Source organism: Carcharhinus amblyrhynchos, chromosome 35, assembly GCF_965287045.1.
Source record: "Carcharhinus amblyrhynchos chromosome 35, sCarAmb.v2.hapA, whole genome shotgun sequence".
NCBI classification, from domain to species: Eukaryota; Metazoa; Chordata; class Chondrichthyes; order Carcharhiniformes; family Carcharhinidae; genus Carcharhinus; species Carcharhinus amblyrhynchos.
Window position 1 is genome coordinate 19,184,295 of NC_137358.1, and position 26,604 is coordinate 19,210,898.

General features: G+C 47.3%; 1 protein-coding gene across 1 annotated transcript in view; it reads right to left on the reverse strand.

Moving 5' to 3' along the window:
- Positions 1-26,604, reverse strand: part of LOC145361579 (alpha-N-acetylgalactosaminidase-like) — a 45,410-nt gene that overhangs the window by 11,120 nt on the left and 7,686 nt on the right. The window contains exons 4-7 of the mRNA XM_080217418.1: positions 20,930-21,024; positions 5,564-5,725; positions 1,878-2,075; positions 556-699 (exon numbers count right to left, since the gene is read on the reverse strand). Coding sequence (XP_080073544.1) covers positions 556-699; positions 1,878-2,075; positions 5,564-5,725; positions 20,930-21,024 — 599 coding nt within the window. The remainder of the gene's footprint in view (positions 1-555; positions 700-1,877; positions 2,076-5,563; positions 5,726-20,929; positions 21,025-26,604) is intronic.

Here is a 26,604-nt window from a genome sequence, read left to right on the forward strand (position 1 = left end):
AACCTTTTAGAACTGAGGGTGAGGAGGAATTTCTTCACTCAGAGGGTGGTGAATGTGTGGAATTCACTACTACAGAATGTAGTTGAGGCTAAAACGTTGTGCGATTTCAAGAAGAAATTAGATATAGGTCTTGGGGCTAAAGGGATCGAGGAACGTGGGAGGATCAGGGTATTGAATTGATGGTCAGCCATGATCATAATGAATGGTGGAGCAAGTGTGAAGGGCCAAATGGCCTCCTCCTGCTTCTAGTTTCGATGTATTCAGCTCATCGGGTCCACGTCAGTCAAGAACAATCTAACTACACTAATCCCAAATTCCAGCATTTAGCTCAATAAATCTATAAATTCCTGAAAGCGTTCTCTCTACATTTACCTCATCAAACCCTGTTCATATTAAAGACATCACTTTCAGTTCTCACATCACCAGGGAAAAGAGTCTCAGCCGAGTCAAACTCCCGCGATAGTCATAACCTCTCTGTGCTGGTATTATCCTTGTGAGTCTATTTTCTATTGCCTCTCCATCCTGTGCAAGTTATAAAAGGGAGCCCGTACTCACCGAGAACACATCAGGGGCAGTGATGTTGAGTTGGCTCAGTGCCGTGGTGTAGTGGTACGGCATGTCTACGCGCTGGCTGAAGAAAGCCAATGCCATGGTTGACGAAGAAAGTTCTCGCATCCAGACCTCAATATCGTCGATACCCTGGCAGTGAGAGAGGGGAACAGGAAAATTAATAAAGATTGGAAACGTATTATGGAGGAACAGGAGGCCATTCGGCCCCTCGAGCCTGTTCCACCATTTAATAAGATCATGGCTGATCCGATAGTGACCTCAAATCTCCAACCTACCAACCCCTCCCTATAACCTATCCCACCCCCTTGTTTACCAAGAATCTATCTGCCTCTGCCTTAAAATATTCAAACACTCTGCTTCCGGAAGAAATTTTCAGAGATTCACCACCCTCCAAGAGAAAATATTTCACCTCACTGCCATTTTAAATAGACAAAGAACAAGAACAGCCCGGGAAACAGGCCCTTCGGCCCAACGAGCCCTCTCTACCCACGCCCCCTGTCTAATGTTTTATGGCCATCCACGTTGAGGGAAACTGACTTAGGGACAATTTATTCCTGCCAATCAGCCTAACAGCACATCTTTGGGGTGTGGGAGGAAACCGGAGCACCCGGAGAAAACCCACGCAAGCACGGGGAGAATGCGCAAACTCCCACAGACACTGACCCAAATCCATGTGTCTGCACAACAAACAGTGATAGTCACTGAGCTGTCGTGTTGCCCAGTATCTGGTCCAGTTTAGGCACACACTAACGATATGAAGCACTAGGCCAATCTCGAACAACCAAGAGCAGCCCAAGTACGACCCATCGCGTGTATGCCCCTCGTTGGACACAAGGCGGACCGACTTAAAACCTGTGAATGAAAAAAAATCTTATTTTTAAGATTGGTTGCTCCATTTCAGTGGGGCTCACAGCCATGGGGATCAGGATCGCCTTGCCCGTGATCCTGATCCCCGCTGCTAACTGGGACCACCTAGTCCATAAATGCCAGAACTGTGAGTAACACTGACACACACTTGCTGACACACACACGTGCACTCTCACGTGCACCACTCACCACATACAGCCTGCTCAACACACGCACACACATGAACACGTGCCAATTCTAACACCTCGCAATTTGTCTTGTGAATGGTTAACTCATTAGAAGCTAAAATGACCTGTGACTTTTGGTCCACATGCCTTAAGGGTGCTTTTAAACCCCTCACCAGAGTCGCAATCCCACTTTCCTTCATTCTTCTCGAGTGTTTCGATACTGGGCCCAATCCCCCCTCCAGCCCCTCACTCCTTCTTCTATCTGCTGCTCACCTTCAGTATCATCCGGCCCTGCAGCCCCAGCGGATCCTGGTTAATCCTGATCAGTAGTTTATTCTGTAGGATGGCTGAGTCCTGGATGGAGATCGCCCTCAGGTCATTAGACATAAAGAGGGGAGCAGCCAGAATGGCCCAGAGGGCCATCTGCGATTTGGACTGCTCGAAACTCAGGCCAAAGTTCCCGATAATTAGCTGGGGAGAAAAAACAGAGAGTATGAGAGGGATGTGACTGATTATTTAACAAACACAGCCTGCATTTATAAAGCAGCCTAAAACACAACACTTCACAGTGGAGCAACCAGACAGAATCTGACCCCAATCCAATGTGAAGATATTAGACCAGGTGAAGGCACTTTTAAGGAGAGGAGGAAGAGGCGGAAACTTGGAGAGGTTTAGGATGAGGATTCCGTAGCTCAGGAGCCAGGCAGCTATTGACAGAACCTGCCAGTAGTGGAGAGATGGAAATCAGGGCCAGATTTGGAGGAGAGCAGTTGTCCTAGAGAATTGCAGAGCTGGAGGAGGTAACAGACATAGGGACAAGAGAAAGATTGGCATGACAGGGAGGTGATGGCTTAGTGGTCATCACTAGAGTATTAATCCAGAGACTCAGCTCATGTTTGAGGGACATGGGTTCAAATCCCGTCACAGCAGAGAGTGGAATTTGAATTCAATTAAAAAAAAATCTGGAATTAAGAATCTACTGATGACCATGAAACCATTGTTGATTGTCGGAAAAACCCATCCAGTTCTCTAATGCCCATTAGGGAAGGAAATCCGCTGTCCTGGTGCGGCCTAAATGTGACTCCAGAACCACAGCAATGTGACTGACTCTCAACTGCCCTCAGGCAACTAGGGATGGGCAATAAACGCTGGCCAGCGACACCCACGTCCATGGAGAATAAAAATAAAACAAGGGCGAGAATCTGAAGTACCAGGAGCCAATGTGAGTCAGTGAGAACAAAGGTGAACAGGACTTGATGAGAGTTAAGATACAGAGAATAGTGTTTAAAGTGAGCTGAAGTTTATGGAGTGGCAAAAGTGGAGTCAAGAGCACAATGAAATAGCCTAGTTTGCAGGAAATAAAAGCATTGAAAGCTGCGTTCCCGCTGCTGGTAGAATCAGGGATGGAATGGGACGATAGTACGGAGGGGAAAAGAGGTGATGTTGGAGAGATTTTTTTTATTCATTCATGGGACATGGGCATTGCTGATCGACCAGCATTTATTGCCCATCCCGAGTTGCCCTTGAGAAGGTGGTGGTGAGCTGCCTTCTTGAATCGCTGCAGTATGTGTTCCGTGGGTTGACCCACAATGCCATTAGGGAATTCCAGGATTTTGACCCAGCGACTGTGAAGGATATATTTCCAAGTCAGGATGGTGAGTGGCTTGGAGGGGAACTTGCAGGGGGTGGTGTGCCCGTGTATCTGCTGCCCTTGTCCTAGATGGAAATGGTGGTGGGTTTGGAAGGTGCTGTCTAAGGATCTTTGGTGAATTGCTGCAGTGCATCTTGTAGATAGTATAAACTGTTGTTACTGAGGTGGTGGAGGGATTGAATGTTTGTAGATGTGGTGCCAATCAAGGCTGCTTTGACCTGGACGGTGTCAAGCTTCTTGAGTGTTGTTGAGCTGCACCCATTCAGGCAAGTGGGGAGTCACACTCCTGACTTGTGCCCTGTAGATGTGGATAGGCTCTGGGGAATCAGGAGGTGAGTTACTCGCCGCAGTATTCCCAGCCTCTAACCTACTCTTGTAGCCACGGTGTTCATGTGGTGAGTCCAGTTGAGTTTCTGGTCAATGGTAACCCCAAGGATGTTGAAAGTAGGGAATTCAGTGATGGTAACACCGCTGATTGTCAAGGGGCAGTGGTTAGAGTGTCTCTTATTGGTGATGGTCATTGCCTGGCAGTTTTGTGGTGTGAATGTTACTGCCACTTGTCAGCCCAAGTCTGGATATTGTTCAGATCTTGTTGCGGGGTTGGAAGCTCAGCTCAGGGTCAAACAGGATGTCAAGATTATGAACAGTAGGTAGTTACACAGGAGAGGGATAGAATTGATGACAGGGATCTGAGAGACACTAACATTCATTTGCAATGGAATAAGAAGAGTCAACACATTATTCCAACTGGTAAATGTTATGTTGAAGGAGTTTCACACACAAACATCACCCTGTAAGCACCAGTCTGAGAAATCCTAAGATTTCTACTGGGATTGTCCCGATCTCCTACTAACACTCCAGGAGAAATTAAGGGGGAGTGTGACAATCCTTCTCTTAATCCCCTTCTGCCAGCGGGAATAGCTGCTCCCACGCAGAGATTTCACCACAGGTGATGGCAGATCAGAGGTCCCACAAAAGCAGCGAAAACAAATCTCCACCTGTCAAGGACCAACTGGGACAGACTGCTCGACCTGCTACACCCAGCACTGCAGCATCAGAAATGAAGCAAGAAAATGTCAGGAATACTCAGGTCAGGGCAGGACCTGTGGAGAGAGTAGAGAGCAGCAGCAGACGAAGAGCTGACTGGAATTTTCTGGCTGATCGCGCCACTGGAATTCTCCAATCCCGCTGCAGTGAACAGAGATTTGACTGGGCACCAAATTCACCATCCTGGCTGGCAGCAGTGACAGGGTGACTGGAGAATTCCGCGCTGAGTTTTCAGTACTCCCTCTTTGGATTTCACATTTCCAGCTCCTGCAGTATTTTGCTGTTTGTATTCCTGCAGCAAGTGTGCTCAATGTTGTCAGAATATTAAACTAACACACAATGAAGGAATTTGTATTTTGTTGCGTCTTTTCCAACCTTGGGAGATTTCAAAGTGCGTTAAAGCCAATGAAATGTTTTGGAAGTGTAGCTGAGGGTTGTCGTGTGATGTGTAATTCACAACAAGATCCCAGAGTCAGCAATGAGATAATCACCAGATAATCTACATTTTGTGGTGTTGTTGATGGGTGAACATTGTTCAGGGCACCAGGGATAACTACCTTTGAATAGCACCATGGGATCCTTTCATAGAATCTCTACAATGCAGATGGAGACCATTTGGCCCATCTGCATCGGGCCCCCAAAAGAACACCTTATCCAGGCCCTATCCCCTTAACCCCACTAATCCACGTAACCTAGACATCTTTGGACACTAAGGGGCAATTTACTATGGCCAATCCACTGAATCTGCACATTTTTGGACTGTGGTAGGAAACCAGAGCACCCAGAGGAAACCCACGCAGACACAGGGAGAACGTGCAAGATCCACACAGAGAGTGACCCAAGGCCAGGATCGAACCTGCGTCCCCTGTGTTGTGAAGCAACAGTGCTAACCACTCTGCCACTGTGCCGGCCAATCACAGGACAGAAAGTCCACAAGTTAACATCTCATTCAAAAGGTAGCTGCGCTGACAGTGTAGCACTCCCTCAGCGCCGCACTGGGAGTGTCAGCCTCGATTATGGGCTCAAGGGTCTGGAGTGGGACTCGAACCCACAAGTTTCCGAATGGAGACTGGCAGTTGTAATTGCCAGTGGACGTGGTGTGAATATTGAAATTATACAAATGGCAGAGGCGGGGGGACATGTCAAGTGCCTGCAGCAACCCCCTACCCCAGACTCTAACTGCAGCATCGAACCCTGCTTCACCTGGAGATTCCCATTCTGTGGCAGTGCAGGAACAGCAATGTAAAGTAAGGCAGGGTACCATGTCTGGGTCGTTCCACCTCCCCGGCCCAGCCACACGCTGCAGAACGTCCTGGTGCATCGAGTACCAGTTAATGATTCCACGAACACTCTCCCACGAATCATCAATATCATCGTAATTTCTCCACAGATTACAGATCTCCCCCAGGAGAGTGTAGTTCACCTGGAAACAACCCAACAGAACAAAACTTAATGCCAATGAGAGGGAGAGGAGGGGGAGGAGGGGGCGGGGAGAAAGAGGGAGGGGGGGGCAGGGAGAGAGGGGGGGAAAGGGAGAGAGAGGGAGGGGGGACGGGGAGAGAGAGGGAGGGGGGCGAGGAGAGAGAGGGAGGGGGGACGGGGAGAGAGAGGGAGGGGGGCGAGGAGAGAGAGGGAGGGGGGCGAGGAGAGAGAGGGAGGGGGGCGGGGAGAGAGAGGGAGGGGGCGGGGAGAGAGAGGGAGGGGGCGGGGAGAGAGAGGGAGGGAGGCGGGGAGAGAGAGGGAGGGGGCGGGGAGAGAGAGGGAGGGGGCGGGGAGAGAGAGGGAGGGAGGCGGGGAGAGAGAGGGAGGGGGCGGGGAGAGAGAGGGAGGGGGGCGGGGAGAGAGAGGGAGGGGGCGGGGAGAGAGAGGGAGGGGGGCGGGGAGAGAGAGGGAGGGGAGCGGGGAGAGGGGGGGGCGGGAAGAGAGAGGGAGGGGGACGGGGAGAGACGGGGGGTGCAGGGAGAGACAGGGAGGGGGAGCGGGGAGAGAGGGAGGGGGGGACAGGGAGGGGGGGGGAGAGAGAGGGACGGGGGGGTGGGGAGAGAGGGGATCAGGGAGACAGGAGGGGGCTAGGGAGAAGGATTGGAATGGAGGCAGGGGTGAGAGTTGCAGGAAAAGAGGGAGGAGGATGGCGAGGCAGTGAGAGGGCGTGGAGGCAGGAAGAAGAGGGTTTGTCAGGGGGAGTGAAAATGAAACACAAGCTAAATATTTTTTCATTGTCTTCAGCGTCTCAGGAAATCCCAAAATGCATTTCTACCCTTTTAATAAAGTGTTGTTATGCACGCACCAATTTCATGGAATCATAGAATACAGTGCAGAGGGAGGCCATTTAGCCCATCCAGTCTGGACCGACCACAATCCCATCCAGGTCCTATCCCCATAACCCCATGCATTTACCCTAGCCAGTCCCCCTGACACTAAGGGGCAATTTACCACAGCCAATCTACCTAACCTGCGCATCTTTGGACTGTGGGAGGAAACCAGAACATCCAGAGGAAACCCACGCAGACACAGGGAGAATGTACAACTTCACACGATGTGGGTATGCCGGCGTTGGACTGGCGTAAACACAGTAAAAACTTCACACACACAGTGATCCAAGCTAGGAATTGAACCTGGGTCCCTAGTGCTGTGAGGTAGCAGTTGCTAACCAAGATCCTGATGGGAGGCCCCCTAACAGTGGTCAGGATGTGGGACAGAAAATAAATCAGGAGATAGAAAAGGCATATAAAAAAGGCAATGTTACAATAATCATGGGGGACTTCAATATGCAGGTGGACTGAGTAAATCAGGTAGGTATTGGATCCCAAGAAAAGGAATTTATGGAATGTTTAAGAGATGGGTTTTTTGTGACAAAGCCTACTAGGGAACAGGCAATTCTGGATTTGGTGATGTGTAATGAAGCAGGATTGATTAGGGAACTGAAGGTGAAGGAGCTCTTAGGGAGCAGTGACCACAATGTGATAGAATTTACCCTGCAGTTTGAGAGGCTGGAATCAGATGTAACGGTATTACTATTAAATGAAGGTAACTACAAAGAGACGAGGGAGAAGATGGAGAGTTGATTGAAAGGGAGCCGAGCAGGGAAGACAGCGGCAGGAGGTTTTGAGAGTTATTCGGGAGGCACAACAGAAATTCATCCCAAGGAGGAGGAAACATGCTAAGGGGAGGATGAGGCATCCATGGTTGACGAGGAAAGTCAAGGGCAGCTTTAAAACAAAAGAAAAGGCATACAAAGTGGCAAGGATTAGTGGGAAGCTATGTTTCTATGTAGGAAAAACTAGAACCAGAATACACAGCCTCAGGCTAAAGGGACGGTACTTTGAAACAGAGATGAGGAGGAATTTCTTCAGTCAGAGAGTGGGGAATCAGATTATGAGGTGAGGTACTCCTCTGAGTCTCAGACAGGAGATCAACCTCTGCTTCAGAACACTCAGCGATAACATTTGCAGAGATTAAAAGCTTCTTTTGTACATTTGCATTTCCTCCAGGTTTACCCTTGGGGAGTTCTACTTATTTCTGATCATCTGTACATACGAACATGGCAGCATGGTGGCACAGTGGGTTAGCGCTGCTACCTCACAGCGCCAGGGACCCAGGTTCCGTTCTGGCCTTGGGTCACTGTCTGTGTGGAGTTTCCACATTCTCTCCATATCTACGCAGGTTTCCTCCGGGTATCTGATTAAGGATACGCAGTGTGGATTTGTAAAGGGGAAGTCTTGCCTTACGAATCTGGTAGAATTCTTTGAGGAGGTGACAAAAACGGTCGACAAAGGACGAGCCGTTGATGTCGTCTATATGGATTTCAGTAAGGCGATTGACAAAGTCCCTCATGGTAGGTTGGTAGAAAAGATTAAGGCTCATGGGATATGTGGTCAGGTATCTAGATGGGTAGAGAACTGGCTTGCAAAGAGGAGTCAGAGTAGTAGTGGAGGGGTCCTTTTCTAGCTGGAGGTCTGTCACTAGTGGTGTGCCGCAGGGCTCAGTACTGGGACCTCTTCTCTTTGTAGTGTATATAAATGACTTGGAAGAGGGAGTAGGTGGTGTGATCAGCAAATTTGCTGATGACACTAAGATGGCTGGATTGGCGGGCAGTGAGGAGCAGTGTCTGGCAATACAGCGGGATATTGATAGGCTGGTTGATTGGGCAGATACATGGCAAATGGAGTTTAATCCGGATAAATGTCAGGTGATGCATTTTGGCCGGAATAATGTAGGGGGGAGTTATATGATAAATGGTAAGCCCATAAAGAGCATAGAATCACAGCGAGACAAGTCTTTGAAGGTGGCAGTACAAGTGGAGAAGGTTGTGAAGAAAGCCTATGGTATGTTAGCCTTTATAGGAAGGGGTATAGAGTATAAGAGCTGGAGTCTAATGTTGCAGTTGTATAGAACGTTGGTTAGGCCGCATTTAGAGTACTGTGTCCAGTTCTGGATGCCTTGCTACTAGAAGGACGTGGAGACTCTGGAGAGAGTGCAGAGCAGGTTTACCAGGATGTTGCCTGGTATGGAAGGACTGGGTTATGAGGAAAGATTGAGCAAATTGGGGCTGTTTTCCCTTGAAAGACGGCGACTGAGGGGGGATCTAATAGAGGTATATAAGATTATGAAGGTATAGATAAAGTAAACAGAGGTAAGCTATTTCCTATGTTAGAGACACCCGGTATGAGGGGCCATGGGCATAGGGTGAGGGGGGAGAGATATAACACGGATATTAGAGGGAGGTTTTTCACACAGAGGGTAGTGGGGGTATGGAATGCTCCGCCCAGTAAGGTGGTGGAGGCAGGCACGCTGGAGTTGTTTAAGAATAACTTAGACAGGCACATGAGTGGGTTAGAGATGGGTGGATATAGGAGATTGTTTTAAATAAGGTTCATTAGCATTGGGACGTCCCTGATAATGTAAAAGGATGTGGTATGATAATAATGTTTTTCTCTTTTAATTCACAGGTTTTAAGTCAGTCCGCCTTGTTGTCCAATGAGGGGCATACACGCGATGGGTCGTACTGGGGCTGCTCTTGGTTGTTCGAGATTGGCCTAGTGCTTCATGTCGTTAGTGTGTGCTTAAACTTGACCAGATACTGGGCAACACGACAGCTCAGTGACTATCACTGTTTGCTGTGCAGACACATGGATTTGGGCCGGTGTCTGTGGGAGTTTGCGCATTCTCCCCGTGCTTGCATGGGTTTTCTCCGGGTGCTCCATTTTCCTCCCACACCCCAAAGATGTGCTATTAGGCTGATTGGAGGTAATAAATTGTCCCTAAATTAGTTTCCCTCAATGCGGATGGCCATAAACAATAGATAAGGGTCATGGGTGGAGGGGGGCTGGTAATGTTAAAATGGCGGCGCGGGCTCGTTGGGCCGAAGGGCCTGTTTCCCGGGCTGTTTTTGTTCTTTGTACTCTGGTTTTCTCCCACACTCCAAAAATGTGCTGGTTAGGTGGATTGGCCATGCTAAATTGCTCTTTTGTGTCCAAAGATGTGCAGGTTAGGGGAATTAGCCATGGTAAATGTGTGGGGTTAAGGGGATAGGGCTTGAGTAAGATATTCTGGCAGAGAGTCTGGGTGGACTCGATGGGCCAAATGGCCTCTTCTGCACTAAAGGGATTCTACGATCCCTACACGTTCCAGAGGGTAGGAACCAGCCCCGGAAGAGAAGTCCAAAGCAATGCTTTATAAACCCTCTGCAGAAGTTCCAGACTCACTCCTCAGTCAGCCAGCAATGTTTCCCTTGGGTACCAGCTCCAGGAGGGTCCAATGCAATGCCACTGTCCATTCGAAGGGTATCGGCTGCCAACAGTGAGAGAGAAGCAGGAGGTCAGCAGAGATTAAGGCAGCATCTGCTGAATCCAGGAAAAAGAATTTGAAACAAAGAGGAAGTGTGAAGTAACACATTTTAGGAAGTGTGACAAGACAAGGGAATACGCAAAAACAGAGAGGATACTGACAAATGTGAGACTTTGGAGTAGAAAACACACAAAATAAGAGCAAGAGTAGACCATTCGGCCCTTCGAGCCTGCACTGCTATTCATCATGATCATGTCTGATCCTCTATCTCAATGCCAAACTCCTGCACTCTCCCTATTCCCCTTGACATCCTGATTTTAGAACGCTATCCATTTCCTTCTTAAGTATATTCAGTGATTTGGCCTCCACTACTTTCTGTGGTAAAGAATTTGAGATTCACCACCCTCTAAATGAAGAAATTCTTCCTCATCTCAGTCACGATGATCAGACCCCCCTGGGAGGCAGCTCCCGGCCCCCCCGGCAGACTGGTGGGGAACGGGCTCAGATGGATCTCTGGTTGTGAGGTGGGGGTGGTGGTGGATGTGTGGTGGTGGTGGGGGGGGAGGGGGGGGATGGGCTTAGAAGAATCTCCATTTCCCCCCAACCAGAGATCCATCAGAGCACCCCACCCCCCCCCACCCACCCACCTCCAACAGACGCCAGGGGGAGGCCAGGAAGGTGCTGCAGGCTCTCCAATGAGTGCAGGTCAGAAGGATGGTGGAGGGAGAGCAGCAATCGAGGTAGGTTGGAGGGAGGTGTGCTCTGCCTCCCTCCCGGTGGGATGTGGGGCGGGGGGGCGGGGTCTGCCAGGGTGGTTAGCAGGGGGTCTGCAAAGGGTGTTCGAGGAGGACGAGACTTCGGAGCTTCCCCTGCAGAATAGGAATCCGCTTCGGGTTTTTATTCTGCAGGTTGGTAACAGCACAGATCCGGAGTGGATCCGAAGACGGTAAAGTAGGATTTGGTGGTAGTGTTGGTGCGCGGTTCATTAAGTTGATTTAAATGCATGCTAATGCATTTAAATTGTTGGGTCACCCACTGGGGCACGGGCTGGATCCGCACCCAAATCGGGTGTCGGTAAATCTGCTCGGAGTCGAGTGCAGATCGCGTTACAGGCCCGATGCCCAAATTTACCGCGATTTCACGCCCGAAAACGGGTGTGAATTTTTGGTAAAATCGGCCCAATGGGTTGAACATCTCCTTCTGCACTGTAGGAATTCTATCTGCTGTGATTTCTTTTCTAGGCAAATTCAAAAGAAAGTGCCCTGGGCCTCAACTCTCAAGAGAAAGGACTTGGTCACCCCTCACTGCACTCACTAGAAATGATGGGGTAGTGGTATAATCACTGGACTAGTAATCCAGAGACACAGGATAATTTTCTGAGGGCCTGGGTTTGAATCCCACCACAGCAGACAGTGGAATTAAGAGAATACTGAGATACAGGCTATTAGACTAGACGGGATTGAGATTCATAAGGAGGAGGTGTTAGTAATTCTGGAAAGTGTAAAAAAATAGATAAGTCCCCTGGGCCGGATGGGATTTATCCTCGGATTCTTTGGAAAGCTAAGGAGAAGATTGCAGAATCTTTGGCTTTGGTCTTTGTCGGATGGTGATGGCTAGTATGAGGGGACATAGCTTTAAACTGAGGGGTGATAGATATAGGACAGATGTCAGTGGTAGGTTCTTTACTCAGTCAGTAGTAAGGGCATGGAATATTCGAAACTGAAGAGGAAAAGGAGAAAATCTTATATATCGCACCTCCCTGTTGTGTGAGATCCACAATGAGAATAAATAGACAGGGCATTTTTACAATTATGAATAGCTTTGATAGGGTTTGATGTTGAAAAAGACATAGCCCCTTATGGCTGAATCCAAATCTAGGAGTCATAAATCCAACAAGAGAAATGTCTTTGCCCAGAGAGCTGGTTAGAATATGGAACTCATACCATAGGGGGAAGTTGAGGTGAATAGTCTGGATATAAAAGAGGAAGTTAGATAAACACAAGGATGTAAGCCTCCAGCCAATAACCTTTGCAATTTTGTAATTTGTATTGTATTTCTGCTCTGCTGTTGTTTTAAACCTATAGTGAATATTTAAAGTCATAAGAATATAAGAAATAGAAGCAGGAGTAGGCTATCTAGCCCTTCGAGCCTGCCCCGCTATTCAATAAGTTCATGGCTGATCTGTTAGTGATTCAGTTCCACTTTCCCGCTTTCTCCCCATAACCCTTAATTCCCTTATTGATCAAAAATCTATCTATCTGTGACTTAAACACATTTAACGAGGTAGCCTCCACTGCTTCATTGGGCAGAGAATTCCAAAGATTCAGCACCCTCTGGGAGAAGAAGTTCCTCCTCAACTCTGTTCCAAATTGACTCCCCCATATTTTGAGGCTGTGGCTCCTAGTTCTTGTTTCCATTCGAAGTGGAAATAACCTCACTGCTTCTACCCTGTCTAGCCCCTTCATTATCTTATATGTCTCTATAAGATCCCCCCTCAGCCTTCTAAACTCCAATGAGTACAGGCCCAGTCTACTCAATCTCTCCTCATAAACTAACCACCTCATCTCCGGAATCAACCTGCTGAACCCCCTCTGTACCCCTTCCAAAGCTAATATGTCCTTTCGCAAATAAAGGGACCAAAATTGTATACAGTACTCTAGGTGCGGCCTCACCAGTGCCCTGTACAATTGCAGCAAGACCTCCCTGCTTTTATATTCTATTCCTCTCACGATGAAGGCCAACATTCCAATCGCCTTCTTGATTATCTGAGTTTTGCAAGTGCATGTTGTATTTAATCTCACTTGGTCGATATTGATCTTAATCCAGCTATGATTGTGCTTCGATTAACTCTTAGAACCATAGATCATTGAGTCTATAGAATCTTTACAGTGCAGAAGTGGCCATTCAGCCCATCAAACCTGCACTGACAACAATTCCACCCAGCCCCTATCTCCGTAATCCCATGTATTTACCCTGCAAATTCCCCTAACCTGCACGTCTTGGGATACTAAGGAGCAATGTAACATGGCTAATCCACTGAAACCAAACATCTTTGGACTGGGGGAGGAAACATATGCAGACATGGGGGGAAAATGTGCAAACTCCACATAGACAGTCACCCAAGGCTGGAATCAAACACAAGAACTAGGAGCAGGAGTCGGGCATCTGGTCCCTCGAGCTTGCTCTGCCATTCAATAAGATCATGGCTGATCTTTTCGTGGAATCAGTTCCATTTACCCGCCTGCTACCATAATCCTTAATTCCTTTTCTGTTCAAAAATTTATCTATCCTTGCCTTAAAAACAATCAATGAGGGAGCCTCAACTGCTTCACTGGGCAGGGAATTCCACAGATTCACAACCCTTTGGGTGAAGAAGTTCCTCTTCAACTCAGTCCTAAATCTGCTTCCCCTTATTTTGAGGCCATGCCCCCTAGTTCTAGTTTCACCGCCAGTGGAAACAACTTCCCTACTTCTATCTTATCTATTCCCTTCACAATCTTATACGTTTCTATAAGATCTCCCTTCATTCTTCTGAATTCCAAAGAGTATAGCCCAGTCTACTCAGTCTCTCCTCATAAGCCAACCCTCTCAACTCCGGAATCAACCTAGTGAATCTCCTCTGCACCCCCTCCAGTGCCAGGATATCCTTTCTCAAGTAAGGAGACCAAAACTGTACACAGTACTCCAGGTGTGGCCTCACCAGCACCTTATACAGCTGCAACATAACCTCGCTGTTTTTAAACTCCATCCCTCTGGCAATGAAGGACAAAATGGATGATCTCACATTTACCAACATTGTACTCCATCTGTCAAACCCTCTCCCACTCACTTAGACTATCTATATCCCTTTGCAGACTTTCAGTATCTGCAACTCATCTTAGTGTCACCTGTGAATTTTGACACACTACACTTGGTCCCCAACTCCAAATCATCGATGTAAATCATAAACAACTGCGGTCCCAACACTGACCCTGAGGCTCACCACTAGTCACTGATCACTAACCAGAAAATCACCCACTTACCCCCCACTCTTTGCTTTCTGTTAGTTAACCAATCCTCTATCCATGCTAATACATTACCCGTAACACCCTGCACCTTTATCTTATGCAGCAGTCTTTAGTGCGGCATCTTGTCAAATGCCATCTGGAAATCCAGATACACCACATCCACAGGTTCCCCACTGTCCATTGCACATGTAATGTTCTCAAAGAAATTCACCAGATTAATCAAACATGACCTGGCCTCATGAACCCATGCTGTGTCTTACCAGTGGTACAATTCATATCCAGATGTCTCGTTATTTCTTTCTTGATGATAGATTTAAACATTTTCCCTACTATAGAAGTTAAGCTAACCAGCCTATAGTTACCAGCCTTTTGTCTACCTCTTTTTTTAAACAGTGGAGTCACATTTGCTCCTTTCTAATCTGCGGGAACCACCCCAGAGACCAGTGAATTTTGGTAAATTATCATTAGTGCAATTGCTATTGCCCCCACCATCTCTTTTATACCCTGGGATACATTCCATCAGGGCCAGGAGACTTGTCTATATTAGCCCCATTAACTTGCCCAACACTACCTCTTTTGTGATAATGATAGTTTCTAGGTCCTCACCTGCCATCACCTTCCTGTTATCAATTTTTGGCATGTTATTTGTGTTTTCCACTGTGAAGACCGACACAAAATACCTGTTCAATGCCTCAGCCATTTTCTCATTTCCAGTTATTACATCCCCCTTCTCATCCTCTGAAGTTCTATTTTAGCCACTCTTTTTCGTTTTATATATTTGTAGAAACTCTTGCTATCTGTTTTTATATTCTGAGCTAGTTTACTCTCATAATCCATCTTACTTTTCCTTATAACATTTCTCGTGGCTTTCTGTTGACCTTTAAAGAACCTGGGTGGCGGGCACTGTGAGGCAGTAATGTAACCACTGTGAGGCAGTAATATTAACCACTGTGAGGCAGTAATGTAACCACTGTGAGGCAGTAATGCTAACCACTGTGAGGCAGTAATGCTAACCACTGTGAGGCAGTAATGTTAACCACTGTGAGGCAGTAATGCTAACCACTGTGAGGCAGTAATGTAACCACTGTGAGGCAGTAATGTTAACCACTGTGAGGCAGTAATGTTAACCACTGTGAGGCAGTAATGCTAACCACTGTGAGGCAGTAATGTTAACCACCGTGAGGCAGTAATGTTAACCACCGTGAGGCAGTAATGTTAACCACCGTGAGGCAGTAATGTTAACCACTGTGAGGCAGTAATGTTAACCACCGTGAGGCAGTAATGTTAACCACCGTGAGGCAGTAATGTTAATCACCGTGAGGCAGTAATGTTAACCACTGTGAGGCAGTAATGTTAATCACCGTGAGGCAGTAATGTTAACCACTGTGAGGCAGTAATGTTAATCACCGTGAGGCAGTAATGTTAACCACCGTGAGGCAGTAATGTTAATCACTGTGAGGCAGTAATGCTAACCACTGTGAGGCAGTAATGTTAACCACCGTGAGGCAGTAATGTTAACCACCGTGAGGCAGTAATGTTAACCACCGTGAGGCAGTAATGTTAACCACTGTGAGGCAGTAATGTTAACCACCGTGAGGCAGTAATGTAACCACTGTGAGGCAGTAATGTTAATCACTGTGAGGCAGTAATGCTAACCACTGTGAGGCAGTAATGTAACCACTGTGAGGCAGTAATGTTAATCACCGTGAGGCAGTAATGTTAACCACTGTGAGGCAGTAATGTTAATCACTGTGAGGCAGTAATGCTAACCACTGTGAGGCAGTAATGCTAACCACTGTGAGGCAGTAATGTAACCACTGTGAGGCAGTAATGTTAACCACCGTGAGGCAGTAATGTTAACCACCGTGAGGCAGTAATGTTAACCACCGTGAGGCAGTAATGTTAACCACCGTGAGGCAGTAATGTTAACCACCGTGAGGCAGTAATGTTAATCACCGTGAGGCAGTAATGTTAACCACTGTGAGGCAGTAATGTTAATCACTGTGAGGCAGTAATGCTAACCACTGTGAGGCAGTAATGTAACCACTGTGAGGCAGTAATGTTAACCACCGTGAGGCAGTAATGTTAATCACCGTGAGGCAGTAATGTTAACCACTGTGAGGCAGTAATGTTAATCACTGTGAGGCAGTAATGTTAATCACTGTGAGGCAGTAATGCTAACCACTGTGAGGCAGTAATGTTAATCACTGTGAGGCAGTAATGTTAATCACTGTGAGGCAGTAATGTTAACCACTGTGAGGCAGTAATGTTAACCACTGTGAGGCAGTAATGCTAACCACTGTGAGGCAGTAATGTTAACCACTGTGAGGCAGTAATGTTAATCACTGTGAGGCAGTAATGTTAACCACTGTGAGGCAGTAATGCTAACCACCGTGAGGCAGTAATGCTAACCACTGTGAGGCAGTAATGTTAACCACTGTGAGGCAGTAATGTTAACCACCGTGAGGCAGTAATGCTAACCACTGTGAGGCAGTAATGCTAACCACTGTGAGGCAGTAATGCTAACCACTGTGAGGCAGTAATGTTAACCACTGTGAGGCAGTAATGCTAACCACTGTGAGGCAGTAATGTTAACCACTGTGAGGCAGTAATGCTAACCACTGTGAGGCAGTAATGCTAACCACTGTGAGGCAGTAATGTTAATCACTGTGAGGCAGTAATGCTAACCACTGTGAGGCAGTAATGCTAACCACTGTGAGGCAGTAATGTTAACCACTGTGAGGCAGTAATGCTAACCACTGTGAGGCAGTAATGCTAACCACTGTGAGGCAGTAATGTTAATCACTGTGAGGCAGTAATGCTAACCACTGTGAGGCAGTAATGTAACCACTGTGAGACAGTAATGTTAATCACTGTGCCACCGTAATAATCATTACTGACCTACCTCCTTTCTCAGATGAAGTGCCAAGCTGTTGGTGTTTCAGAACATAAGAGCTAGGAACAGGTGTAGGCCCTCAAGCCTGCTCCATCATTTAATAAGAACATGGCTGATGATTTGTTTAGACTAAATCTTGTTTGCCATTAGAATACTAAAATAAGTTGCTTTTTGATTGTGATCAGAGGTACTGTTCTACTGCATTCTGTTACCCTTGGGACCACATAGCAAGTCACTGAGTAATCGTATGTGCTGTGGTCATCTGAAGCATTGGAAGATGCAGTTTGATTAAAATGAAATAATATTTTGATTGATGACAGATGGGGAGACACTTCCAATAGCAGTGTAAACAAGTTGCACATTATGAAGTCTGCATGGCCTTGCAATACAAGTGAAAAGAATAAATAAGATTGGAAAAACTGTACCAAGGCCCTGAAAGGCTGGAAAGGCAGCCAGAATTTGGCCTTAAAGGAGACGTTGCTTTTTTGAAGGGGTAACCAAGAAAATAGATGTCAGCAGTGCCGTTGATGTTGTCTACATGGACTTTAGCAAGGCCTTAGGCAGGTTGTTGCATAACATTAAATCTCACATGATCCAGGGTGAGGTAGCTAAATGGATACAAAATTGGCTTGACGACAGAAGCCAGAGGGTAGCTGTAGAAGTTGTTTTTCAAACTAGAGGCCTGTAATCAGCGGTGTGCCTCAGGGATCAGTGCTGGGTCCACTGTTATTTGTCATTTATATTAATGATTTGGATGAGAATATAACTTTATAAGACCCTTGTCAGGCCTCATTTGGAGTACTGTGCGCAGTTCTGGTCGCCTCACTATAGGAAAGACGTAGAAGCTATTGAAAGGGTACAGAGGAGATTTACAAGGATGTTGCCTGGACTGGGAGGCATGCCTTATGAAGTTAGGTTGAGGGAACTGGGTCTCTTTTCCCTGGAGAGACGTAGGTTGAGAGGCGACCTGATAGAGGTTTATAAAATGTTGAGAGGAATAGATAGGGTGGACTCTCAGAGGCTATTTCCCCGGGTTGAAATGGTCGCTACGAGAGGACACAGGTTTAAGGTGCGGGGAGGAAAGTACAGAAGTGATGTTAGGGGTAAGTTTTTCACTCAGAGGGTGGTGAGTGAATGGAATCGGCTGCCGTCAGTGGTGGTGGAGGCGAACTCGCTGGGGTCTTTTAAAAGACTTCTGAATGAGTATATGGGGTTTTATGGGATTGGGGGTTATAGATAGGTGTTGATGTGATCGGCGCAACTCGTGGGCCGAAGGGCCTGTTTGTGCTGTAGTGTTCTATGTTCTATGTTCTATAGGAGGCATGGTTAGTAAGTTTGCAGATGACAACAAGATTGGTGGCACAGTAGACAGTTAAGAAGGTTATCTCAGATTACAACGGGATCTTGGTCAATTTGGCCAGTGGGCTGACAAATGGCAGATGGAGTTTAATTTCGACAAATGCAAGGTGATGCATTTTGGTAGATTGAACCAGGGCAGGACTTACTCAGTTAATGGTAGGGCGATGGGGAGAGTTACAGAACAAAGAGACCTAGCGGGTACATGTTCATAGCTCCTTGAAAGTGGAGTCACAGGTGGACAGAGTGGTGAAGAAGGCATTTGGCATGCTTGGTTTCATCGGTCAGAACATTGAATACAGGAGTTGGGATGTCTTGTTGAGGCTGTACGAGACATTGGTAAGGCCACACTTGGAATACTGTGTACAGTCCTGGTCACCCTATTATAGAAAGGATATTATTAAACTAGAAAGAGTGCAGAAAATATTGACTGGGACTTGATGGTTTGAGTTATAAGGAGAGGCTGGATAGACTGGGACTTTTTTCTCTGCAGTGTAGGAGGCTGAGGGGTGATCTTATAAAATAATGAAGCGCATAGATCAGCTAGATAGTCAATATCTTTTCCAAAAGGTAGGGGAGACTAAAACCAGAGGGCATAGGTTTAAGGTGTCCAGAGGAGCAATTTTTTTCCACACAGAAGGTAGTATCTGGAACAACCTGCCAGAGGTAGTAGCAGAGGTGGGTACAATTTTGCCTTTTAAAAAGCATTTAGACAGTTACATGGGTAAGATGGGCATAGAGGCATATGGGCCAAATGGGGGCAATTGGGATTAGCTTTGGGGTTTTAAAAAAAGGGTGGCATGGACAAGTTGGGCGAAGGGCCTGTTTCCGTGCTGTAAACCTCTATGACTCTATGATTCAGTGCTGCAAACAGAGTCGAATAGTCACCACGGACAACGGGGAGGAAGGGCCAAGAACAGAGTGACTGGATAGGTGGATATGGACAAGTTGTTTTCTTTAGTGGAAAAGACTGGGATCAGAGGGCACAGCCTCATAGAAACAAAGAAACTAGAAGCAGGAGGAAGCCATTTGGCCCTTCGAGCCTGCTCCACCATCCATTTTGGTCATGGCTGATCATCAAATTCAATATCCTAATCCCCCATATCCCTCGATTCCCTCTAGCCCCAGGAGTTATGTCTAATTCCTTCTTGAAACAGACAACATTTTGGCCTCAGCTACTTTCTGTGGGAGTGAATTCCACACATTCACCACCCTCTGGGTGAAGAAATTTCTCCTCACCTCAGTCCCAAAAGGTTTACCCCTTATCCTCAAACTACTACCCCTAGTTCCGGACTTCCCCCACCATCGGGAACATTCTTTCTGAATCTACCCTGTCTAATCTTGCTAGAATTTTGTACGTTTCTATGAGATCCCCTCTTCACAGCCAACTCCTGGAGTTATTATAAATAGGTTCTTGATTGGTAAGAGGATCAAATGTTACTGGGAAAAGGTGGGAGAATGGGCTTGAGAAATTTATCAGTCATGATTGAATGGCGGAGCAGAATCGATGGGCCAAATGGCCTAATTCTGTTCCTATGTCTATGGATTGACTGAGGCGTCCACCCATTGAGATTACTCAGTGGCTTGGCAATGTATGCACCGAGACCAAATTGGGGGTTTTTGTTTAAACAAACATCTATCTGTCTTCTTTCCTTCAGAAATGAACAAAACCCTTCCCTTTCTTACTTATTATTCCCCTTTTATATAGTATCAATTATAAATGTCATATTAACATAGAACACTACAGCACAAACAGGCCCTTCGGTCCACAAGTTGAGCCGATCATATCCCTACCTACCAGGCCAGCTATAACCCTCAATCCCATTAAATCCCATATACTCATCCAGAAGTCTTTTAAAAGACCCCAGCGAGTTCGCCTCTACCACCACTGACGGCAGCCGATTCCACTCACTCACCACCCTCTGAGTGAATTATGTAACCATTATTTAAAAAAATTGTTATTTGAACACAACACTTGTCATCGTCATTCATTCCTGTAAAGTCTAGAGCATGGCTCCAAACCTAAGTGAGGCTCTGGAAGGAATTCTCACCGTTCTTTATAAGGAAGAAAGGAATAGAAAGCTGATGGAGTGAGATGCTGAGGAGTAGGAAGTGTGGAGCATTAACACCGGCAGCATTTTATTGGGCAGCTGGTAAGCCGTGCATTTGATATCATTCTGTGTCAGTCAGTCACGGAATCCCTCCAGTGTAGAAGGAGGCCTTTCAGCCCATCAAGTCTGCAATGACAACAATCCAACCCAGATCCTATCCCCACAACCCCATGTAGTCACCCCACTAATCCCCCTGACTCTCAGGGACAATTTAGCATGGCCAAACTACCTGATCCACACATCTTTGGAGGGTGCTAGGAAACTGGAGCACCCAGAGGTAACCTGTGCAGAGACAGGGTCCACACAGACAGTCACCTGAGGCTGGAACTGAGCCCGAGTCCCTGTCGCTATGAGGCAGCAGTGCTAACTACTGTGCCACCGTGCCGCCCCCTCCTGTTCCACAAATCGCTGCCTCACCCTCTCTGCTCCCGCGGCCTATACGAGGTGCACACTGTGCTCTGCGGCCTTACCTCAGGGGGCAGCCCTCCTTCATAAGCTGGCCAGCTGCAGGAGAAGGCAATGTGCCTGCCTGTGGCGTTCAGTGCCTTCGACATCATTGGATAACCTGTTATAAAAAACACAAAGTGCTGAGTTAAAAACCCATCACTCTGCAGCTTGGAGCTAATGGAAGGATGAGCAGCACCTGGGAAACCAGGCCCCAACACGGTGTTCACTCCTTCAGGAGAAAGAAAAAAACTCAGCAGACAAGAAAAGCAGCCCCCCCTGCCCTCACTCCCAGTACCCATATCAGGAATCAGAGAAACATTATATTTTATGCAAATTTGTTCACACTCAACTTCATCCAGTCACATTTCTGCATTGATATTTAATGTGCAAACTGCCTGAGTAAACATTTTAGGGCAGGATTTTCCAGCCCTTCCCACCAGTGGGATCCCTCCTCCCACCGGCTGGGCAGAAGAACCGTACAAAACACCGCAGACTTTGGTGGGACTGGAAGATCCTGCCAACTGCCAATGGAGAGCTGTCTCCACCACCGGGGTGAGGGCAGAAATTTCCAGCCTATGAAGTCAATGTAAACAGTAGCATGTCACACAGCATTTACAGGTAGTGGCCACTAGGTGGTGATCAGGAACAATTTCCTGTCCAATGAGACAAAGGGCAGGATTTTACAGCCCTGCTCGTCACTAAACTGTTAAATCCTTCCCAAGCTCAATGACCTTTCCATTGTCTGCCCCTCGCCTGCTCCAATTCCTGTGGCAGGTGGGGTGGTAAAATTCCAGCCAAGAAGCTTCTTCTGGATTCCGACTGAATTTGTTGGTGAAGATTTTATATTTATAGCTAGTTCTAATCTATCAACTTGCATTCCTGCAGCAACTTTCAGAATATCCCAAAGCGCTTTTCAGCCAAGCAAGTACTTTTGAAGTATAATCATTAAGGGGAGGCAGTGGGCAGTAATCCAGAGACTCAGGATAATGTTCTGGCGACCCGGGTCAGTGCACCCAGACAGGTAGTGCAGTGTGGCCACTAGGGAATTTTCACAGTAACTTCATTGCAGTGTTAATGTAAGCCTGTGACACTAATAAACTTTAAACCTTAAAAAAGTAGAATTGAATAAAAATCTGGAAATTAAAACTCTACCGATGACCATGAAACCAGTGCAGATTGTTGTAAAAACCCATCTGGTTCACGAATGTCCTTTAGGGAAGGAAATCTGCTGTCATGACCCGGTCTGGCCTACATGTGACTCCAGAGCCACAGCAATGTGGTTGACTCTTAGCTGCCCTCAGGGACAGAGAATAAATGCTGGCCTAGTTACATCCCATGAACAAATTTAAAAAAAACTGTTACCTGTAGGGAATGTCCTTTAATTTGTGCACAGCAAGCTCCCACAAACCGCAAACTAATAATGCCCAGACAAGCTGTTTTATTTTCCAACATTGGCTGAGGGATAAATATTGGCCCAGGGCATCATGGAGAACTTCTCTGTTCTTGCTTGAAATAGCACCAGAGAATCTTTCACATCCAGAGGCCAGACAGAGCCTCAGTTTAATGTCTCGTCTGCAATTCTGTCAATCCAACACACCCTTAGTGTCTGGAAAATGGGCTCAAGCCTCTGGAGCTTGGAAGCGATGACCCCCAGACTCTGAAGAAGGAACGCTAGCTATTGATTTTTTTTTCACCAGCAGAATTTTTTTTGTATATAAACTTTATTCCAATCCAATCCAATCCATTCCAATCGAATCAAATCCAATTCAGAGTCCCAACAAGTTGGGACATTCCTGATCCAAGCTGACAAGATGTGGGAATGCCGGCGTTGGACTGGCGTAAACACAGTAAAAAGTCTGACAACACCAGGTTTTAGTCCAACCGATTTATTTGATAATACTCACAAGCTATCGAGGGGACTGCCTCTTCGTCAGGTCACCTGACGAAGAGGCAGTCCCCTCGAAAGCTTGTGAGTATTATCAAATAAATTGGTTGGACTAAAACCTGGTGTTGTCAGACTTTTTACCAAGCTGACAAGACAGGGCTCCCACCCCAGCCCCGATCCACACGACCCAAGCCGACCAGAGCAGGCACAGCCACACCCGCCACCCACTCCCCCCCCCCCCAACACGGCCTGATCCCACCCACATCCCAGCCAAAAGGCCGAGACGCCGCTCCAAAAACCTGCCTCAAATGAAGCCAAAATGCAACGCAATGACCCCAACCAAGCGCAGCATGCCGAATGCTAGCTATTGATGCTGGGACAGAGAATAATGATCAGGCTGGGTGAAAGCAGCATTCCTGACTGTCTGGCTCTTAACATCCAATAACGATTAAAGATAAAGTCACCAGATGACCAATGGGCTGCTCTCCCCAATGAGGGAGAGAGCTCACTGGTGGTGATTTTAACCTGAGGACACCTCAGGCAAGGGGCAAAGAGAATAACCCTCAGCCGGTAAGGGAATTAAATCCACTCTGTGGCATCGCTCTGCATCACGAGCCAGCCATCCAGCCAACTGAGCTGAACCAATCCCACAATGACTGAAGCAAGGAGGGTCAGTAACCAGAGGACACAGATTTAAGATGCACCCCTGTGTAATGGCCAAAAAGAGCCCATTAGAGAGGAGGAGAAATTTACTCACGTAGGGAGCTGTGATGATCTAAATGTGCTGCCTGAACAGATTGTATAATAACTTTACTAGATTAAAAATTTAAAATTACTAGAGAGGCGGTGCTCGACAGACTGGAGGGGCTGATTGTGGACAAGTCCCCAGGACCGGATGGAATGCATCCGAGGGTTCTGAAAGAAATGGCGGAGGTGATAGTGGATGCCTTGGTGGTTATTTTCCAAACGTCGCTGGATTCCGGGGAAGTGCCGGATGATTGGAAAACGGCTAATGTTACGCCGTTGTTTAAGAAGGGTGCCAGGCAAAAGGCGGGGAATTATAGGCCGGTTAGTTTAACATCTGTGGTAGGTAAAATGTTAGAATCTGTCATTAAGGAGGAAATTGCGAGGCATCTTGAAGGGAATTGCTTGATAGAGCAGACGCAGCACGGTTTCATTAAAGGGAAGTCGTGTCTGACAAATTTACTAGAGTTCTATGAGGATGTGTCTAGGGCGGTGGATAGAGGAGAGCCGGTGGATGTGGTCTTTCTAGATTTTCAGAAAGCGTTTGACAAAGTGCCTCACAAGAGGTTATTGCAGAAGGTCGAGGGACATGGAGTTGGGGGTAGGGTGTTAGCGTGGATAGAGGATTGGTTGTCAAATAGGAGGCAGAGAGTGGGGGTCAACGGGTGCTATTCGGATTGGCGGATGGTGACTAGTGGAGTGCCCCAGGGGTCGGTGCTGGGGCCTCAGCTATTTACCATTTATATAGATGATCTGGAGGAGGGAACCGAGTGTAGGGTGTCGAAATTTGCTGATGACACCAAGATTGGGGAACGGCAAATTGTGCGGAGGGTGTGGAGAGTCTGCAGAAGGATCTAGATAGGCTGGGCAAATGGGCCAGGAAATGGCAAATGGAATTTAATGTTGGCAAGTGTGAGGTGGTCCACTTTGGTAGGAAAAATGGTAGGAAGGACTATTACTTACGAGGCGAAAAACTGCAGCAGGCGACGGTGCAGAGGGACCTCGGGGTCCTTGTGCATGAGTCGCAAAAACCCAGCTTGCAGGTGCAGCAGGTGGTCAGGAAGGCGAATGGGATGCTGGCCTTCATAGCGAAGGGGATTGAATATAAAAGTAGGGAGGTCTTGCTGCAGCTGTATAGGGCATTGGTGAGGCCGCAACTGGAGTACTGTGTGCATTTTTGGGCGCCGCACCTGCGCAAAGATATTTTGGCCTTGGAGGGAGTGCAGAGGAGGTTTACTAGGCTGATACCGGAGTTGAGGGGGTTGAGCTATGAGGAGAGGCTGAATAAACTGGGCTTGTACTCGTTAGAGTTTAGAAGAATGAGAGGAGATCTCATTGAGACGTATAAGATGATGAATGGGATGGATAGGATAGAGGTGGAAAGACTCTTCCCGCTCAAAAAAGACAATAGGACTAGGGGGCACAGCCTCAAGATAAAAGGGGGGCGGTTTAGAACGGAGTTGAGGAGGAACTTCTTCACTCAAAGGGTGGTGAATCTCTGGAATTCTCTGCCCGTTGAAGTGGTGGAGGCTGCCTCGCTAAATATTTTTAAGATGCGGGTTGATGGGTTTTTGATAGGAGAGGGGATTAAGGGTTATGGGGAGAGGGTGGGAAAGTGGAACTGAGCAGCGACAGATCAGCCATGATCTTATTGAATGGCGGGGCAGGCTCGAAGGGCTGGATGGCCTACTCCAGCTCCTATTTCTTATGTTCTTATGTTCTTTAGAAAGAGAGTTGGAAGGGAAACTTTCTCAGGTTATGGGGATGAGCGGGGGTGGGGTAGGACCAATTGGATAGATCTACTGAAGAGCTGCTACAGGCATGATGGACTGAATGGCCTCACTTTGTGCCGTATGACCATCCTGCCATGAGTTGGGAATCCTAACCTCAGCAGTGATTCTCTGATCTTGTGGAGCCAAACTCCTTCGATAATGTGACTGAACACATTGACGAAGGAAGTGCCGTGGACGTAGTGTACATGGACTTCAGCAAGGCGTTTGATAAGGTCCCCCATGCAAGACTTCTTGAGAAGGTGAGAGGGCATGGGATCCAAGGGCCTTTGGCCTTGTGGATCCAGAACTGGCTTGCCTGCAGAAGGCAGAGAGTGGTTGTGGATGGGGCTTTTTCTGAATGGAGGTCAGTCACCAGCGGAGTGCCTCAAGGATCTGTTCTGGGACCCTTGTTGTTTGTCATTTTCATAAATGACCTGGATGAGGAAGTGGAGGGATGGGTAAGTAAGTTCGCTGATGACACGAAGGTCGGTGGTGTTGTGGATGATCTGGAAGGATGGCAAAAGTTGCAGCAGGACATAGATAGGATGCAGGACTGGGCGGAGAAGTGGCAGATGGACTTCAACGCGGATAAATGTGTTGTCGTCCATTTTGGCAGAACCAACGGGATGAACGAGTACACTATTAAGGGCAGAAGTCTGAGTAGTGTTGAGGAGCAGAAGGATCTTGGGGTCCGGGTCCACAGGACTCTTAAATCGGCCTCGCAGGTGGAGGAGGTGGTCAAGAAGGCGTATGGTGTACTGGCCTTCATTAATCGAGGGATTGAGTTTAGGAGTCGGGAGGTAATGCTGGAACTTTATAAGACCCTTGTCAGGCCTCATTTGGAGTATTGTGCGCAGTTCTGGTCGCCTCACTATAGGAAAGATGTAGAAGCTATTGAAAGGGTGCAGAGGAGATTTACAAGGATGTTGCCTGGACTGGGAGGCATGCCTTATGAAGTTAGGTTGAGGGAGCTGGGACTCTTTTCCCTGGAGAGACGAAGGTTGAGAGGCGACCTGATAGAAGTTTACAAAATGTTGAGAGGAATAGATAGGGTGGACTCTCAGAGGCTATTTCCCCGGTTTGAAATGGTCGCTACGAGAGGACACAGATTTAAGGTGCGGGGAGGGAGGTTCAGAAGTGATGTTAGGGGTAAGTTTTTCACTCAGAGGGTGGTGAGTGAATGGAATCGGCTGCCGTCAGTGGTGGTGGAGGCGAACTCGCTGGGGTCTTTTAAAAGACTTCTGGATGAGTATATGGGGTTTAATGAGATTGAGGGTTATAGATAGGTCTGTAGGTT